The sequence below is a fragment of the Salmo trutta genome, chromosome 17 (genome assembly GCF_901001165.1).
Source record: "Salmo trutta chromosome 17, fSalTru1.1, whole genome shotgun sequence".
NCBI lineage: Eukaryota > Metazoa > Chordata > Actinopteri > Salmoniformes > Salmonidae > Salmo > Salmo trutta.
Window position 1 is genome coordinate 7,983,267 of NC_042973.1, and position 18,442 is coordinate 8,001,708.

An 18,442-nucleotide genomic window follows, 5' to 3' on the forward strand; every position below is an offset into this window, starting at 1 on the left:
TGACAATGGTGAATGAATAAAATGTTAAGAGACTGCCTCTCTCTTCTCTCTTCGATGACCACGGGAACAAACTATGATCAAATGGACAATACCAGAAAGAGTGATGAAATGCATGGCATTTTGAAATCTGTTTAACACTATGTTGCGATTACTTCGCTAGCATTCGCCAACACTAAGATTAAAGTTTGATATTTGAAAAAATGTCCACTTGATTTCATCAGGAGCTGACTGGTGACATAACAATAATGTAACTCTTGCATGGCCTGAGGTAGCAGTCATTCACCCAACATTGTTATATTACAGGAATGGCAACCTGATATACCACGGCTGTCAGCCAATCAGCATTCAGGGCTCGAACCACCCAGTTTATAATGATGAATAATCAATAAACAGAGCTGTGTCCTGCACATCTATAATAACCCGGCAGGGCTTCTCTCAGTGCTTCTCTGAGCCATCGCTTGTCATTTCCCGGATGGGGTCTGTCCCCTTAATAAATCCCATTAATGTCAGCAATCTTTTTATATTTTTGCCAAAAGTGATGCGCCTTTTTTAATTGAATAAGAGGAGATCATCTAATTAAGTGGCAGGGTCTCCGAAATGATTCACTTTTCTCATTAAGGGCCCGTATTTTGCTTGCAATTATACTGCAGGAAGTTACGCTTTGAGGTTTAGAGGGTGAAATAGAGTAAGGCATCCAATATAAAACCATCGATCATGAAATCCTGGCTGGAGGTGCCTCTGTGCAACACTTAGCTATTACAGTTCCAGCATCTTCGAACTCAAATGGTTCTCCACAGCAAACATAAAATTTAAACGTATTCACAGTGACACTTTTCATAACTGTAACCATAATTGGATAATGTCCAAGTTGTCTAAAAAAAGGGTAAAAGTTTTTGTTTCCAATTTGGCCGTAATGGCTAATAAACAGCCACATCATTAATTCCCAGAAAATATAGTTGCGGGAACATCTGTCATTGTTAGAGCCACACATTGAGCACATAGAGACGGATCATGAAGCCGTGGGCAGCACCTTTCATATCAAGCGTATGGCAGGCTGTGTGGAACCTCATGGCTAGTAATACATATTTTAGTGCCATCATTAAGATTCTCACATCCTATTAGCTCTCTGAGATGCATTGGAATAGAAATCTTCAAGATGTCACACAAGGAGGGGACATTGAGAGGAAACTTCTTCAAAGGGAAACTTTCTGGATCCACAAGCTCAACACATTATCTACTCTTGACCTTGACAAAGAGTTTGACTTAAAAACGTTTTTATAGTTCAAAAATATCTATAAAATTGAAATATATATATATATATACACACAGTTGAAGTAGGAAGTTTACATAGACCTTAGCCAAATACATTTAAACTCAGTTTTTCACAATTCCTGACATTTAATCCTAGTAAAAATTCCCTGACTTAGGTCAGTTAGGATCACCACTTTACTTAAAAAATGTGAAATGTCAGAATAATAGTAGAGAGAATGATTTATTTTAGCTTTTATTTCTTTCATCACATTCCCAGTGGGTCAGAAGTTTACATACACTCAATTAGTATTTGGTAGCATTGCCTTTAAATTGTTGAACTTGGGTAAAACGTTTCAGGTAGCCTTCAACAAGCTTTCAACAATAAGTTGAGTGAATGTTGGCCCATTCCTCCTGACAGAGCTGGTGTAACTGAGTCAGGTTTGTAGGCCCCCTTGCTCGCACACACTTTTTCAGTTCTGCCAACAAATGTTCTATAGGGTTGAGGTCAGGGCTTTGTGATGGCCACTCCAATACCTTGACGTTGTTGTCCTTAAGCCATTTTGCCACAACTTTGGAAGTATGCTTGGGGCCAATGTCCATTTGGAAGACCCATTTGCGACCAAGCTTTAACTTCCTGACTGATGTCTTGAGATGTTGCTTCAATATATCCACATAATTTTCCTCCCTCATGATGCCATCTATTTTGTGATGTGCACCAGTCCCTCCTGCAGGTAAGCACCCCCACAACATGATGCTTCCATCCCCGTGCTTCACGGTTGGGATGGTGTTCTTCGGCTTGCAAGCCTCCCCCTTTTTCCTCCAACCATGACGATGGTCATTATGGCCAAACAGTTCTATTTTTGTTTCATCAGACCAGAGGACATTTCTCCAAAAAGTATGATCTTTGTCCCCATGTGCAGTTGCAAACCGTAGTCTGGCATTTTTATGGCGGTTTGGAGCAGTGGCTTCTTCCTTGCTGAGCGGCCTTTCAGGTTATGTCGATATAGGACTTGTTTTACTGTGGATATAGATACTTTTGTACCTGTTTCCTCCAGCATCTTCAAAAGATCCTTTGCTGTTGTTCTGGGATTGATTTGCACTCTTCGCACCAAAGTACGTTCATCTCTAGGAGACAGAACGCGTCTCCTTCCTGAGCGATATGATGGCTACATGGTCCCATGGTGTTTATACTTGCGTACTATTGTTTGTATAGATGAACGTGGTACCTTCAGGCGTTTGGAAATTGCTCCCAAGGATGAACCAGACATGTGGAGGTATACAATGTTTTTTTCTGAGGTCTTGGCTGATTTCTTTTGATTTTCCCATGATGTCAAGCAAAGAGGCACTGAGTTTGAAGGTAGGCCTTGAAATACATCCACAGGTACACCTCCAATTGACTCAAATTTTCAGAAATTTTCCAAGCTGTTTAAAGGCACAGTCAACTTAGTCTATGTAAACTTCTGACCCACTGGAATTGTGATACAGTGAATTATACGTGAAATAATCGTGAAATAATCTGTCTGTAAATAACTGTTGGAAAAATTACTTGTGTCATGCACAAAGTAGATGTCCTAACTGACTTGCCAAAACTATAGTTTGTTAACAAGAAATTTGTGGAGTGGTTTAAAAACAAGTTTTAATGACTCCAACCTAAGTGTATGTAAACTTCTGACTTCAACTGTATATATATATATACACATACACTACCGGTCAATAGTTTCCGAACACCTACTCATTCAAGGGTTTTTCTTTCTTTTTACAATTTTCTACATTGTCGAATAATAGTGAAGACATCAAAACTATGAAATAACACATATGGAACCATGTAGTAACCAAAACATATTTGAGATTCTTCAAATAGCCACCCTTTACCTTGAAGACAGCTTTGCACACTCTTGGCATTCACTTAACCAGCTTCACGAGGTAGTCACCTGGAATGCATTTCAATTAACAGGTGTGCCTTCTTAAAAGTTCATTTGTGGAATTTCTTTCCTTCTTAATGCGTTTGAGCCTATCAGTTGTGTTGTGACAAGGTAGAGGGGTATACAGAGCTAGCCCTATTTGGTAAAAGACAAAGTCCATATTATGGCAAGAACGGCTCAAACAAGCAAAGAGTAACGACAGTCCATTATTACTTTCAGACATGAAGGTCAGTCAATACGGAAAATGACAAGAACTTTGAAAGTTTCTCCAAGTGCAGTCGCAAAAACCATCAAGCGCTATGATGAAACTGGATCTCATGAGGACCGCCACAGGAATGGAAGACCCAGAGTTACCTCTGCTGCAGAGGATAAGTTCATTCGAGTTACCAGCCTCAGAAATTGTAGCCCAAATAAATGCTTCACGGAGTTCAAGTAACAGACATCTCAACATAAACTGTTCAGAGGAGACTATGTGAATCAGGCCTTCATGATCGAATTGCTGCAAAGAAACCACTACTAAAGGACAGCAATAAGAAGAAGAGACTTGCTTGGGCCAAGAAACATTAGCAATGGACATTAGACCGGTGGAAATGTGTCCTTTGGTCTGGAGTCCAAATCTGAGATTTTTGGTTCCAACCGCCATGTCTTTGTGAGACGCAAAGAAGGTGAACGGATGATCTCTGCATGTGTGGTTCCAAACGTGAAGCATGGAGGAGGAGGTGTGATGATGTGGAGATGCTTTGCTGGTGACACTGTCAGTGATTTATTTAGAATTCAAGGCACACTTAACCAGCATGGCTACCACAGCATTCTGTAGGGATACGCCATCCCATCTGGTTTGCGCTTATTGGGACTATCATTTTTTCCCCAACAGGACAATGGCCCAAAACACACCTCCATGCTGTGTACGGGCTATTTGACCAAGGAGAGTGATGGAGTGCTGCATCAGATGACCTGGCTTCCACAATCACCCGACCTCAACCAAATTTAGATTGTTTGGAATGAGTTGGACCGCAGAGTGAAGGAAAAGAAGCCAACAAGTGCTCAGCATATGTTGGAACTCCTTCAAGACTGTTGGAAAAGCATTCCTCATGAAGCTGGTTGAGAGAATGCCAAGAGTGTGCAGAGCTGTCATCAAAGCAAAAGGTGGCTATTTTGAAGAATCTCAAATATAAAATAAATTTACATTTGTTTAAAAAAAAAATGTTTACTACATGATTCCATGTGTTATTTCATAGTTTTGATGTCTTCACTATTATTCTACAAAGTAGAAAATAGTAAAAATAAAGAAAAGCACTTGAATGAGTAGGTGTGTCCAAACCTTTGACTGTAAATATTGATTACATTCTTCCTGTAAGATTATATATTTTGACATATTGAATGTTGATATTGTGAACCTATGTTATACATTTTTACTTCCTGTTTCAGGAAGTGATGTCACTGAGCACTGCCCCTATGTATAGGGCCTTCCAACCCCAGCTGGGATATGGATGCCTGATGAAGACCTAAGAACAAAACGTTGTTATAATAAAAATCACCTGGGAGCATGAGCAGTAGTGTGTGGCATTGTCCTTTGTATTGTTCATGAGTTCACCTATAATTCCAGCACCTGCTAAACACACCTGGATGTGCATATGTTCTTCAGCTTTTGTATCATTAAGATTCTGCCTGAAAAAACTTAGCTCTGGAGATCAGAGATGGCAAATGTCATGTTTCCTCTTCGACAGCATTGTACAAGCAGGCAATAATGATGGTGGGTCTATTTTTTATTAAAACAAATCCATATTTTGAATCATTTTTGTCACTAGAGCAACTACTTCAGGGGTAATTATAATGGATGGGGATGTAACCTATGCCACAGCAGTGTTGGCAAACCTACAGCGACAGTCCAGGATGCCTCACAGGCAAGGTGATTAACTTCAGCATGTGTTTGGGAACTGAGATAAACAACTGCTAATGGCTGAGCAATTACACTTGGGGACACACCCAGTAAGTCTCTTCCTCAGCTAGTCTGGATAGGACACTGGGAAAGATTAGTCTCATCAGCTAGTCTGGATAGGACACTGGGAGAGGTTAGTCTCCTCAGCTAGTCTGGATAGTACACTGGGAGAGGTTAGTCTCCTCAGCTAGTCTGGATAGAACACTCTGAGAGGCAGATGAAGGATTCACAGAGCTAGCATTCAACTGAGCTGTGGGTCCTAACATGCTGACTAGACAGAGCATGTGTTTGTCATCTCACGCATATTGATTTTGTCCAGATGCGATTAGGAGACTCAAGTTGAAATATCAAAACAAACTGAACCAACTATATTAATTTGGGGACAAGTCGAAATGCATGAAACATGCATGGACATTTAGCTAGCTAGCTTGCTGTTGCTAGCTAATTTGTCCTGGGATATAAACATTAGGTTGTTATTTTACCTGAAATGCATATGGTCCTTTTTTTCTGGATCTTTGTAGAATTTTGACACATTTTGAGTCACACAAAATTGTGAGTTCTCTACTCCGACAATCAATACACAGATGAAAGAGGAAACCTAGTTAATTTCTAGTAATCTCTCCTCCTTCAGTCTTCTTCTTCTGTGGACTTTATATGGCAGTTGGCAACCAACTTTAAGGTGCATTACCACCAACAACTGGATTGGAGTGTGGACCTCACTTCATCTTCCAATAACCCACACGGGTACTCTATATGCTCCTAATAACCAATGAGGAGATGGGAGAGGCGGGACTTGCAGCGCGTCAAGTGTAAAAAATAGAATCAAGTTGTATTTTATCACCTGGCTACGCAGACGCTCGTTGACGCGCACCAGCAGTTTGGATGAAATTATTGAATGACATGTATGTGGTCAACGTGGGCAATGTGGTCAGCACGTAAAGGGTAAAACAGAACACTCATGAACTAGTGGGGGATTGGTAGATCACGTCAGGTCATGTCATCACTTTGTTTGAATTACATGATACACTGTTTGAAATGGCCAATACAGTGACACATCACTACATGTTATTATAATGTCTTGGTCAAGTTGACATTTACAGGAAAAGGGCCAAAAGGTCATATTTTGTGTGTGATTTTAAGCAGCGTCGTCTGTTTTCACTTGCAGCTGGTGAGTGAGCAACAAGAGAGTCGCCCCCTGCTAAGCCCCTCCATCGACGACTTTCTCTGTGAGACCAAGTGCCATGGCGCTGCCCGCCTAGTGACTTCAAACACAGCAGGTACCTCCACTGACCTCCCTCTCCCTCTCCTCTCTGCCTACCCAGCCCCGACTGCTGTAGTAGCCCCTTCATGCATTGGCCTTTGACGTTTCATAACACGATGACCTATTTCAGACAGAACGCAGGCTATATTACCTGTAGAAATAATAATATAGAAATGTTTATATGACCTCCTTTCAAACAGCCTCTTATTTACAACTTTCTTGCATGTATACCCCCCAACTGGCCTACCTGGTTAAAGGTGAAATAAACAATGTTAATGAATTTACCTGGAAAAACAGAGCTCCATTTTCACAGACCCCATATCTGTTTTTTTTGGTTACAGGGTCTGTATGTGAAAGGGGTATGAGTAACACTATGTAAGTTGACTGAAGTTAATGTGTCAGGAGAAAAGCCATGTCCTGAAAGAAACCAAGATGGACCAAGTTACATCAGGGGGAATGTATTATTGTTTCACGGTGGTCATCAATATTTACTCTACTCAATGCATAATATAAAGTTCTGACAACACACCGCAGCAATGCTGCACGATAGCCGTATGGACACAGTCACAGAATGAAGCGGATTACCAATTCAGTTTTTACCACGTTATTAATAAGACCTTAAACAACAACGACAATAGTCTAAAACGTTCTTTTTTATTAAATGGAGGTCATCTCTATAAAGGGGTAGTTTATAGATTAACCTTGTCCTGGCAACTGACAGAGCCTAATGTTTGATCCAATAGGGTGAAAGACCACTGCATGCTGCTCGTTTTCAGTCTCAGTGTCTAGCCTGAGATTATTAAGTATACAGACACGACCAGTTCATTCTGTTATTAGTGTGTCGAGGAAAGTACTGTAACTTAAAGCATGGGCTTTTTTTTTAGTGTCAGTTGTTCTAGCTACAGTCAGAAGTTACGGCGGTCTGATACCCTGCTGTGTCTTCACACTGAGTAGATTGGGATGATTGAAAACGACAGTCATTTAGACGATCGGATCCCAACTGAAGGTCAGTGGCACCGTAGAGAGGGAGTAATAGGAAACAACAGGGACTCACTTGTCAGTAATGTCCACAGGTTGAGCTGTCACGATACAAAAGTCTAACACAAAGCTCAACTCTTGACAATACCAATGGAGAATTTTTTATCTCCAATAGGCTAGAAAAAAAAGCTATCTTGCAAAAAATCCATTGAGACGTCATTGTTCTCTGAGTATCCCCAAACGTTAATGATGTACATTTTGTCATGTTTTTCACTTATATTTTAACTTGTGTTTTATTGCCTATATATCAATGCAATATCCATGTACTGTATTTCAGTGTCAATGACTGCCATGTGTGTCACGCTTGTCGTCAGTGAAGGAGGACCAAGGCGCAGCGGAAGTGTGGATACTCATATTTTATTTCCCCAACAAAAGGAGTAAAGCATCCACCGGAAAACAAAAAACCACGACAGCAGCAGTAACAGTTTGCAGGCTTAAAAACCACAGTGCAAAACAATTCCCCACCACCCCAAAGACAAACACACACACCTATATAGGACTTCCAATTAAAGGCAACTATACACACCTGCCTTCAATTGGAAGTCCCAATCATCAACCCAACATTTAACAAACACAAACCTGCCACGTCCTGACCCCAAAACTAAAACACTAGCTCCATCTGCTGGTCAGGACGTGACAGTACCCCCCCCCCCCCCTCAAGGTGCAGTCCCCGGAATGCACCTACCAACAGAAAAACACCAACAAAAAACCCATAAACAATAACCCCTAAACAATAAGGGAGGGAAGGGAGGGTGGCTGCCGTCACCGACGGCACTGTGCTACACCCTCCCTCCCCAACCCACCTATCCTGGAGGTGGCTCCGGTTCTGGCCGTTCTAGGCAGTCGGGCCACTCTGGCAGTTCGGGGCAGTCTGGCCAGTCTGGCAGCTCGGTGCAGTCTGGCAGCTCGGGGCAGTCTGGCAACTCGGGACAGTCTGGGCAGTCTGGCAACTCGGGACAGTCTGGGCAGTCTGGCAACTCGGGACAGTCTGGGCAGTCTGGCAACTCCGGCAGTTCAGGGCAGTCTGGCCACTCCGGCAGTTCAGGGCAGTCTGGCCACTCCGGCAGTTCAGGGCAGTCTGGCCACTCCGGCAGTTCAGGGCAGTCTGGCCACTCCGGCAGTTCAGCGCAGTCTGGCCACTCCGGCAGTTCAGCGCAGTCTGGCCACTCCGGCAGTTCAGCGCAGTCTGACCTCTCTGGCGACTGTTGACTGGCGGGCAGCTCTGACGACTGTTGACTGGCGGGCAGCTCTGACGACTGTTGACTGGCGGGCAGCTCTGACGACTGTTGACTGGCGGGCAGCTCCGACGACTGTTGACTGGCGGGCAGCTCCGACGACTGTTGACTGGCGGGCAGCTCCGACGACTGTTGACTGCCGGGCAGCTCCGACGACTGTTGACTGGCGGGCAGCTCCGACGACTGTTGACTGGCGGGCAGCTCCGACGACTGTTGACTGGCAGGCAGCTCTGACGACTGTTGACTGTCGGGCAGCTCTGGTGATGGTTGACTGGCGGGCAGCTCCGACGACGGTTGACTGGCGGGCAGCTCCGACGACTGTTGACTGGCGGGCAGCTCCGACGACTGTTGACTGGCGGGCAGCTCTGACGACTGTTGACTGGCGGGCAGCTCTGGCGACTGTTGACTGGTGGGCAGCTCCTGCCCCGTCATACAGCCCTTGTGCCCCCCCCTAAAAAATTATTGGGGGTGCCTCTCGGTCTCCCAGCCCTTGCCAGCCTTCTTCCGCTGCTTGGTCCTGTGAAGGTGGGGAATTGTTTTGCACTGTGGTTTTTAAGCCTGCAAACTGTTGCTGCTGCTGTCGTGGTTTTTTGTTTTCCGGTGGATGCTTTACTCCTTTTGTTGGGGAAATAAAATATGAGTATCCACACTTCCGCTGCGCCTTGGTCCTCCTTCACCGATGACAACCGTGACAATGTGGATATTATAAAAATAAAAAAAACAGAAACGATTTACACAAACATGACTTTACCTGACCACAATAAACTGCAGTAAAGAACGTTATAACTAAGATATTATATGTTCAGATAGAATGTACACGTATCTTCACTAAAAGTGAACTGACCACAACATCCAACAGACCGTGTCAACAATTGAAATAGAAACTTTAACATGGCCATGACAATGTGGACCCAATCAATTCAATGACTCAATAGCGAAGCTCAGAACACTATGATAGAAACAGTATACTATCCTTCGTATACATACACAATACACATCAAATATGCCTTCCAGCTGGCAAGACTATTTGGAGGCAACCTCATCATCTCAAGTAGCCTCAAGGTCATCTCAAGTAGACTCAAGGTCATCCGTCTTGGTTTCTTTCAGGACATGGCTTTTCTCCTGACACAGATAACACTTCAGGCGACGTCTCCATGTCCCACAAGCGTTTCCTCTGATTTCTAATTGCATTCCTAATTTGAGGAGCACAGAGATATCAAGGAGCTAACACACTAATTACCTTCAGATAACATTCAGAGGAGCATCCCGTTCGTTTGTCATAAAACAGCAGTGTGTTATTTACAAAAGGAACTACGTGGACATTATTAAGTGTTCTTCACACACTGCAATTGTTATTTACAGAGATATGCGTGTGCACACAGCAGAGGCTGATCATGTCTGTCATTTATCCTTTATTTAGCTAGGCAAGTCAGTTAAGAACAAATTCTTATTTACAATGACAGCCTACCCCAACAACACTAGGTCAATTGTGCAAGGTCCTACAGGACATCTGGCTGTGATTACAGCCAGGATTTGAACCAGGGACTGTAGTGTAGCCTCTTGCACTGAGATGCATTGCCTTAGACCACTGCACCACTCAGGAGCCCAGTCATATGGTGAGGGAAATCACAGCAATGTAATGCTACCTCTTACATGTAAGCTAGTTGAGAACAAGTTCTCATTTACAACTGCGACCTTGCCAAGATAAAGCAAAGCAGTGCGACACAAACAACAACGCAGAGTTACACATGGAATAAACAAGCGTACAGTCAATAACACAATAGAAAAAAAGAACATCTATATACAGTGTGTGCAAATGGCATGAGGAGGTAAGGCAATAAATAGGCCATAGTAGCGAAGTAATTATAATTTAGCAAATTAACACTGGAGTGATAGATGAGCAGATGATGATGTGCAAGTAGAAATACTGGTGTGTAAAAGAGCAGAAAAGTAAATAAAATCAAATGTATTTATATAGCCCTTCTTACATCAGCTGATATCACAAAGTGCTGTACAGAAACCCAGCCTAAAACCCAAAACAGCAAGCAATGCAGGTGTAGAAGCACGATGGCTAGGAAAAACTCCCTAGAAAGGCCAGAACCTAGGAAGAAACCTAGAGAGGAACCAGGCTATGAGGGGTGGCCAGTCCTCTTCTGGCTGTGCCGGGTGGAGATTATAACAGCACATGGCCTAGATGTTCAAATGTTCATAAATGACCAGCATTGTCAAATAATAATCATAGTAGTTGTCGAGGGTGCAACAAGTCAGTAACACAAGAGTAAGTGTCAGTTGGCTTTTTCATAGCCGATCTTTGAGAGTATCTCTACCGCTCCTGCTGTCTCTAGAGAGTTGAAAACAGCAGGTCTGGGACAGGTAGCACGTCCGGTGAATAGGTCAGGGTTCCAGCAGGTCTGGGACAACAGGTCTGGGACAGGTAGCACGTCCGGTGAACAGGTCAGGGTTCCATAGCTGCAGGCAGAACAGTTGGAACTGGAGCAGCAGCACGGCCAGGTGAACTGGGGACAGCAAGGAGTCATCAAGCCAGGTAGTCCTGAGACATGGGCCTAGGGCTCAGGTCCTCCGAGAGAGAGAAAGAAAGAAAGAGAAAGAGAGAATTAGAGAGAGCATATTTAAATTCACACAGGACACCGGAAAAGACAAGAGAAATACTCCAGATGTGACAGACTGACCCTAGCCCCCCGACACATAAACTACTGCAGCATAAATACTGGAGGCTGAGACAGGAGGGGTCAGGAGACACTGTGGCCCCATCCGATGAAACCCCCGGACAGGGCCAAACAGGTAGGATATAACCCCACCCACTTTGCCAAAGCACAGCCCCCACACCACTGGAGGGATATCTCCAACCACCAACATACCATCCCGGGACAAGGCCGAGTATAGCCCACAAAGATCTCCGCCACGGCACAGCCCAAGGGGGGGCGCCAACCCAGACAGTAAGACCACGTCAGTGACTCAACCCACTCAAGTTACGCACCCCTCCCAGGGACGGCATGGAAGAACACCAGTAAGCCAGTGACTCAGCCCCCGTAATAGGGGTAGAGGCAGAGAATCCCAGTGGAAAGAGGGGAAACCGGCCAGGCAGAGACAGCAAGGGCAGTTCGTTGCTCCAGCCTTTCCGTTCACCTCCACACCCCTGGGCCAGACTACACTTAATCATAGGACCTACTGAAGAGATATGTCTTCAGTAAAGACTTAAAGGTTGAGACTGAGTCTGCGTCTCTCACATGGGTAGGCAGACTATTCCATAAAAATTGAGCTCTATAGGAGAAAGCCCTGCCTCCAGCTGTTTGCTTAGAAATTCTAGGAACAATTAGGAGGCCCGCGTCTTGTGACCGTAGCGTATGTGTAGGTATGTACGGCAGGACCAAATCGGAAAGATAGGTAGGAGCAAGCCCATGTAATGCTTTGTAGGTTAGCAGTAAAACCTGGAAATCAGCCCTTGCCTTAACAGGAAGCCAGTGTAGGGAGGCTAGCACTGGAGTAATATGATCAAATTTTTTGGTTCTAGTCAGGATTCTAGCATTGGTATTTAGCACTAACTGAAGTTTATTTAGTGCTTTATCCGGGTAGCCGGAAAGTAGAGCATTGCAGTAGTCCAACCTAGAAGTAACAATGGCATGGATTAATTTTTTGCATCATTTTTGGACAGAAAGTTTCTGATTTTTGCAATGTTACGTAGATGGAAAAAAAGCTGTCCTTGAAACAGTCTTGATATGTTCTTCAAAAGAGAGATCAGGGTCCAGAGTAACGCCGAGGTCCTTCACAGTTTTATTTGAGACGACTGTACAACCATCCAGATTAATTGTCAGATTCAACAGAAGATCTCTTTATTTCTTGGGACCTAGAACAAGCATCTCTGTTTTGTCCGAGTTTAAGAGTAGAAAGTTTGCAGCCATCCACTTCCTTATGTCTGAGACACAGGCTTCTAGCGAGGGCAATTTTGGGGCTTCACCATGTTTCATTGAAATGTACAGCTGTGTGTCATCCGCATAGCAGTGAAATTTAACATTATGTTTTCGAATGACATCCCCAAGAGGTAAAATATATAGTGAAAACAATAGTGGTCCTAAAACGGAACCTTGAGGAACACCGAAATTTACAGTTGATTTGTCAGAGGACAAACCATTCACAGAGACAAACTGATATCTTTCCGACAGATAAGACCTAAACCAGGCCAGAACTTGTCCATGTAGACCAATTTGGGTTTCCAATCTCTCCAAAAGAATGTGGTGATCGATGGTATCAAAAGCAGCACTAAGATCTAGGAGCACGAGGACAGACGCAGAACCTCGGTCTGACGTCATTAAAAGGTCATTTACCACCTTCACAAGTGCAGTCTCAGTGCTATGATGGGGTCTAAAACCAGACTGAAGGGTTTCGTGTACATTGTTTGTCTTCAGGAAGGCAGTGAGTTGCTGCGCAACAGCTTTTTCAAAAATGTTTGAGAGGAATGGAAGATTCGATATAGGCCGATAGTTTTTTATAATTTCTGGGTCAAGATTTGGCTTTTTCAAGAGAGGCTTTATTACTGCCACTTTTAGTGAGTTTGGTACACATCCGGTGGATAGAGAGCCGTTTATTATGTTCAACATAGGAGGGCCAAGCACAGGAAGCAGCTCTTTCAGTAGTTTAGTTGGAATAGGGTCCAGTATGCAGCTTGAAGGTTTAGAGGCCATGATTATTTTCATCATTGTGTCAAGAGATATAGTACTAAAACACTTTAGTGTCTCCCTTGATCCTAGGTCCTGGCAGGGTTGTGCAGACTCAGGACAACGGAGCTTTGGAGGAATACGCAGATTTAAAGAGGAGTCCGTAATTTGCTTTCTAATGATCATGATCTTTTCCTCAAAGAAGTTCATGAATTCATCACTGCTGAAGTGAGAGCCATCCTCTCCTGGGGAATGCTGCTTTTAAAAAAAAACATGTATGACTGTATTAAGATAGCGTTTTATACTCCCTCACACTTTTACTCTAACAAACTAGGTTTAACAAATGCAAAAAAAGCCACAGTTTAATAGACAAAATTGTGCATTACAAAAGGAACTACGTGGACATTATTAAGTGTTCTTCACACTCTGAAATTCAGCTATTACCTGACAATAAACTAGCCTTTATTTGTTTTAATCTGTTAAATCTATCTATGCAGGTAGCCTAGTGGTTAGAGTGTTGGGCTAATAACTGAAAGGTTGCTGGATCAAATCCCTGAGCTGACAAGGTAAACAGCTGTTGTTCTACCCCAGAACAAGGCAGTTAACCCACTATTCCCCAGTAGGCTGTCATTGTAAATAAGAATTTGTTCTTAACTGACTTTCCTAGTTAAATGAAGGTAAAAAAAATAATTAAATAGCCGTCTTTCGGATAGGACATTAAACGGGTAGCCTGACCCTCCCTCTGTGTTCTCTAAAGATCCCATTCCCAATCTGGCCTTCATACCATCATGGCCACCTAATTATCAGTTTAAAATTGGCTCATTTATCCCCCTCCTCTCCCCTGTAACTATTCCTGTAAATGAGAATGTGTTCTCAGTCAACTTACCTGGTAAAACAGGGGTTAAAAAAAATATAAACAATTCTAAAAGTTAACATGCTAATATACTCACAATGTAATTTACTCCAATAAATTAAGTTTTCATCTGTATTTGAAATCTAAGATGCCCTTTGACTTAGTAGTTAATTAAACTATTACAATTTTAGTAGATGCTCTTATCCAGAACAATTAAAGTTAAGTGCCTTGCACAAGGCCACATAGACTGCTTTTTCACCTAGTCGGTTCGGGGATTCGAACCTTCTCCCTTTCGGTTACTGGCCCAACGCTCTTAACCGTTTGGCTACCTGCCACCACTGTTATTTCCTTTATCAAAATGGAACCTGACTATCAGGACCTCCTTATTAAGGCAGGAAGGGCATTTTCATTCTCATACTACAGGCTGTGAGCGGTTAAATGAACATTAACCTAAAAAAGGACAAAAAATTCTTTACCACTGGGTCCCTGTCCTTGTCCTTACCGGTCTGATGGTCTGGGATTAAATTGCTTAATTTACCGAACAGAAAAGCTCCGCCAGGGCTGCCTTAGCTGTCCACAGTCTGGCCATCAAAGTATACTTAGATCTTCAGTAAAGTTGAGAAAGTCCTGGAAGTACCTAACCAGGGGCAACTGATGGAAAAACCCTTGACAGCTAAATGGCTTAACTCAACAATGTGCAGAGAAATGTGAAGTAAAACTGTTACTGATTGTTTTCAAGAGTTGCAAATAAAAAATGTGTGTAAATTAACAATGACGTGAAAAATTATGTCTCGTAATGAATCTCTCCTTGAGTCACTAATTTCGGAGTCACAAGTCTGTTGAGGAATGTTAATTAGGTTTGTCTTGACAGCTTTAAGGAAGATGAGTCTCTGTAAAGCAAAGATTTGAACTGATCTACCAAGAAGCTAAACTACACTGAACAAAAATATAAATGCAACAATTTCAACGATTTTACTGAGTTACAGTTCATATAAGGAAATCAGTCAATTGAAATTAATTAATTATGCCCTAATCTATGGATTTCACATGACTGGGCAGGTGCGCAGCCATGGTTTGGCCTGGGAGGGCATAGGCCCACCCACTGGGGAGCATGGCTCAGCCAATCAGAATGAGTTTTTCCCCACAAAGTGCTTTATTACAGACAGAAATACTCCTCAGTTTCATCTGCTGTCCGGGTGGCTGGTCTCAGACGATCCCTCAGGTGAAGAAGCCGGATGTGGAGGTCCTGGGCTGACGTGGTTACATGTGGTCTGCGGTTGTGAGGCAGGTTGGACGTACTGCCAAATTCTCTAAACAACATTGGAGGCGGCTTATGGTAGAGGAATGAACATTAAATTCTCTGGCAACAGCTCTGGTGGACATTCCTGCAGTCAGCATGCTAATTGCACACACCCGCATAACTTGAGACATCTGTGGCAGATGTGTTGTGTGAAAAGAATGCACATTTTAGAGTGTGCTTTTACTGTCCCCACACAATGTGCACATGTGTAATGATCATAATTTCAATCCGCTTCTTGATATGACACACCTGTCAGGTTGATGGATTATCTTGGCAAAGGATAAATGCTCACTAACAGGGAGGTAAACAAATTTGTGAACAATATTTGAGAGAAATAAGCTTTTTGTGCGTATGGACCATTTCTGGGATCCTTTATTTCAGCTCATGAAACATGGGTCCAACACTTTACATTTTGTGTTTATAGTATGATTTCTCCCTCCAGTTCTGTCCTCCACATTGGACCTATTGGACCTCAGCGAGCCCGGAGAGAGAAGGAACAGCAAGCAGGACAAGAGCCCTCTGTTGTCACGTGGGGACGGGCCTAAGAACACGCCTCACCGGAAGAAGACGACGGACGAGACAGAGCTGATCCAGGTGGATGTAGAGCAGGCTGTCCCCAGCTCACACACTCCTGAAAGAGTGTCACTAGACTCAGGTACACTGGGGTTGGTAGTCATTTAGGCAGGTTACCTTTGTGTTCTTGGGCACAGGGACTATGGTGGTCTGCTTGAAACATGTTGGTATTACAGACTGGGAGAGGTTGAAAATGTCAGTGAAGACACTTGCCAGTTGGTCAGCGCATGCTCAGAGTACACATCCTGGTAATCCGTCTGGCCCTGCGGCCTTGTGAATGTTGACCTGTTTAAAGGTCTTACTCACAGCGGCTGCGGAGAGAGTTTTACCAGTAGCAGTAGTCTTGGTCCTGGTTGGATAGCTCAGAGCGTCTGCTCTTTTCTACCCAGATGGTTTACCAGTAGCAGTGGTCTTGGTCCTGATTGGATAGCTCAGAGCGTCTGCTCTTTTCTACCCAGATGGTTTACCAGTAGCAGTAGTCTTGGTCCTGGTTGGATAGCTCAGAGCGTCTGCTTTTTCTACCCAGATGGTTTACCAGTAGCAGTGGTCTTGGTCCTGGTTGGATAGCTCAGAGCGTCTGCTCTTTTCTACCCAGATGGTTTACCAGTAGCAGTGGTCTTGGTCCTGGTTGGATAGCTCAGAGCGTCTGCTCTTTTCTACCCAGATGGTTTACCAGTAGGAGTGGTCTTTGTCCTGGTTGGATAGCTCAGAGCGTTTGCTCTTTTCTAACCAGATGGTTTACCACTGAAACTATTGTCAATTTATAGTTCTTTCTCATGTCATGATTGACTATAAACTCTCGATGGCGCTTGTCAGGATAATTTTTTGGTTTTCCTGACTATAATGATCTAAACTGGCTGTTGGACCACAACTATGTCCCTAATCATGTTTAGTGGCCATTTGTTTAGTCAAGTTTGACACACAAACAGCTGTGTAGATGAACACTTAGGTGCATGTTTAAAGGATGATCTCTTACAGCCAATAGTTATGAAGAATTGACTTTGTATCATGTCGTCATGACTACCTAATATCTAGAGCATAACTCATTGCCATTTTCATAACATTAAACCAGGAATGTTATTAGCCTCACATCCCCAGACTCCTAAACGCTTAAACGACCTTGCCACATTGAAAAGTTTCCCTTATGAAGTCCAAAGGAGTTGACCCTGTTCATGTTCAAGATCATCCAAAGGAGGATCAGGCAGTAAGGCCTGTAATGAACAGATCATCTTAAAATAGATTGAGAGGTAACAGCCGATTAGTTTCCCATTAGCAAGTTGAGGAGGTTAAAGCCTTTTACTCTTCAACTGAGTTCTAATAATGCGTAGCAAGTCAGACTATGCTTAGTTTGATTAATTAATGACATAGAGTTTGATAATAATCCTGGGTGTCATTTACAAGAAAAATGCATGTCCCTGTCATGGATCTGTCCAGTTGGCAATTTTATTTAGCTTGTACCCTGCTGTTAACTGATTTCTCTGTGATTGATCTTCTCAGTCAACATTGCCTCTCCTTTGGAGAAATGGGAGGAGCTCAACGTCCACACTGAAAGAAACAGCAGCAGAAAGTGGAAATTGGAGAGACGGGGTTCATCGAAAAACTCCTCCAGCGAACTTCTGTGGTAAGTAACCTTCATGCAGCTGTTACATCTATGTCAGTTACAAATCTGGTAAGTTGCTGTGTCTTTGCACTACACTCTACACCAGTAGTTCCCAACTCTGGTCATCCAGTAACCCCAAAAGTAAATATTTTTGTTATGGCCCCGGATAAGAACAGCTGATTCTACTTGTCAACTAATCATGAAGCCCTTGACAAGTTGAATCAGGTGTTTTTGTCCGGGGCTACAACAATAATGTGTGCTGTTGGGTGTACTGGAGGACCGGAGTTGGGAAACTCTGCTTTACTCACTACACTTCAATATCGCTCTTCACTTTAATTCACTTGAATTGTGAAGTAGTTCAAAGTATGAGAGAATATTTTTACCTCAGTGGGGCCACAATCATAGCTATTCTAATGACGGTAGTCTTCTCAGGCACCCCCCCCCTTTTGTGCATGCTGAAAAGGTCATCTAAAGGACATCCCCTCCCTATTCACTAGATGTCTGCCTTACTGTATCTACTGCAGGTGGTATTGGAAATTGTCATTATCACAGAAAAGGTAACCAAAAAACACTCATTCAATGAATCTAGTGTAGTGCAGCCCATTGCTTAAGAGCAATCGGTCGCTATAAAGACAAAACCCTGAACATACAGCACATTGGAAATAAAGAGCCTTTCGGAAGGTCTGCACACTGTTCAAGCATCATCAAGAAAGCTGAAGAAAGTAAAGTGCTCTGACTTAATCGTGTTTGGGGAGTAATTAATGCATGTATTATTGATTCAACTGTCCTTTCTGTCC

At 43.2% G+C, this 18,442-nt stretch overlaps 1 protein-coding gene across 4 annotated transcripts in view; it reads left to right on the forward strand.

Moving 5' to 3' along the window:
- Positions 1 to 18,442, forward strand: part of pex5la (peroxisomal biogenesis factor 5-like a) — a 176,680-nt gene that overhangs the window by 96,846 nt on the left and 61,392 nt on the right. For all 4 annotated transcript variants that reach the window (XR_003867317.1, XM_029695522.1, XM_029695523.1 and 1 more), the window contains 3 exons: positions 6,278 to 6,389; positions 15,915 to 16,127; positions 17,543 to 17,666. Coding sequence is in view for 3 of the 4 variants with exons in the window: in XM_029695522.1 (XP_029551382.1) it covers positions 6,278 to 6,389; positions 15,915 to 16,127; positions 17,543 to 17,666 (449 nt within the window). In the remaining variant the exon portion in view is untranslated. The remainder of the gene's footprint in view (positions 1 to 6,277; positions 6,390 to 15,914; positions 16,128 to 17,542; positions 17,667 to 18,442) is intronic.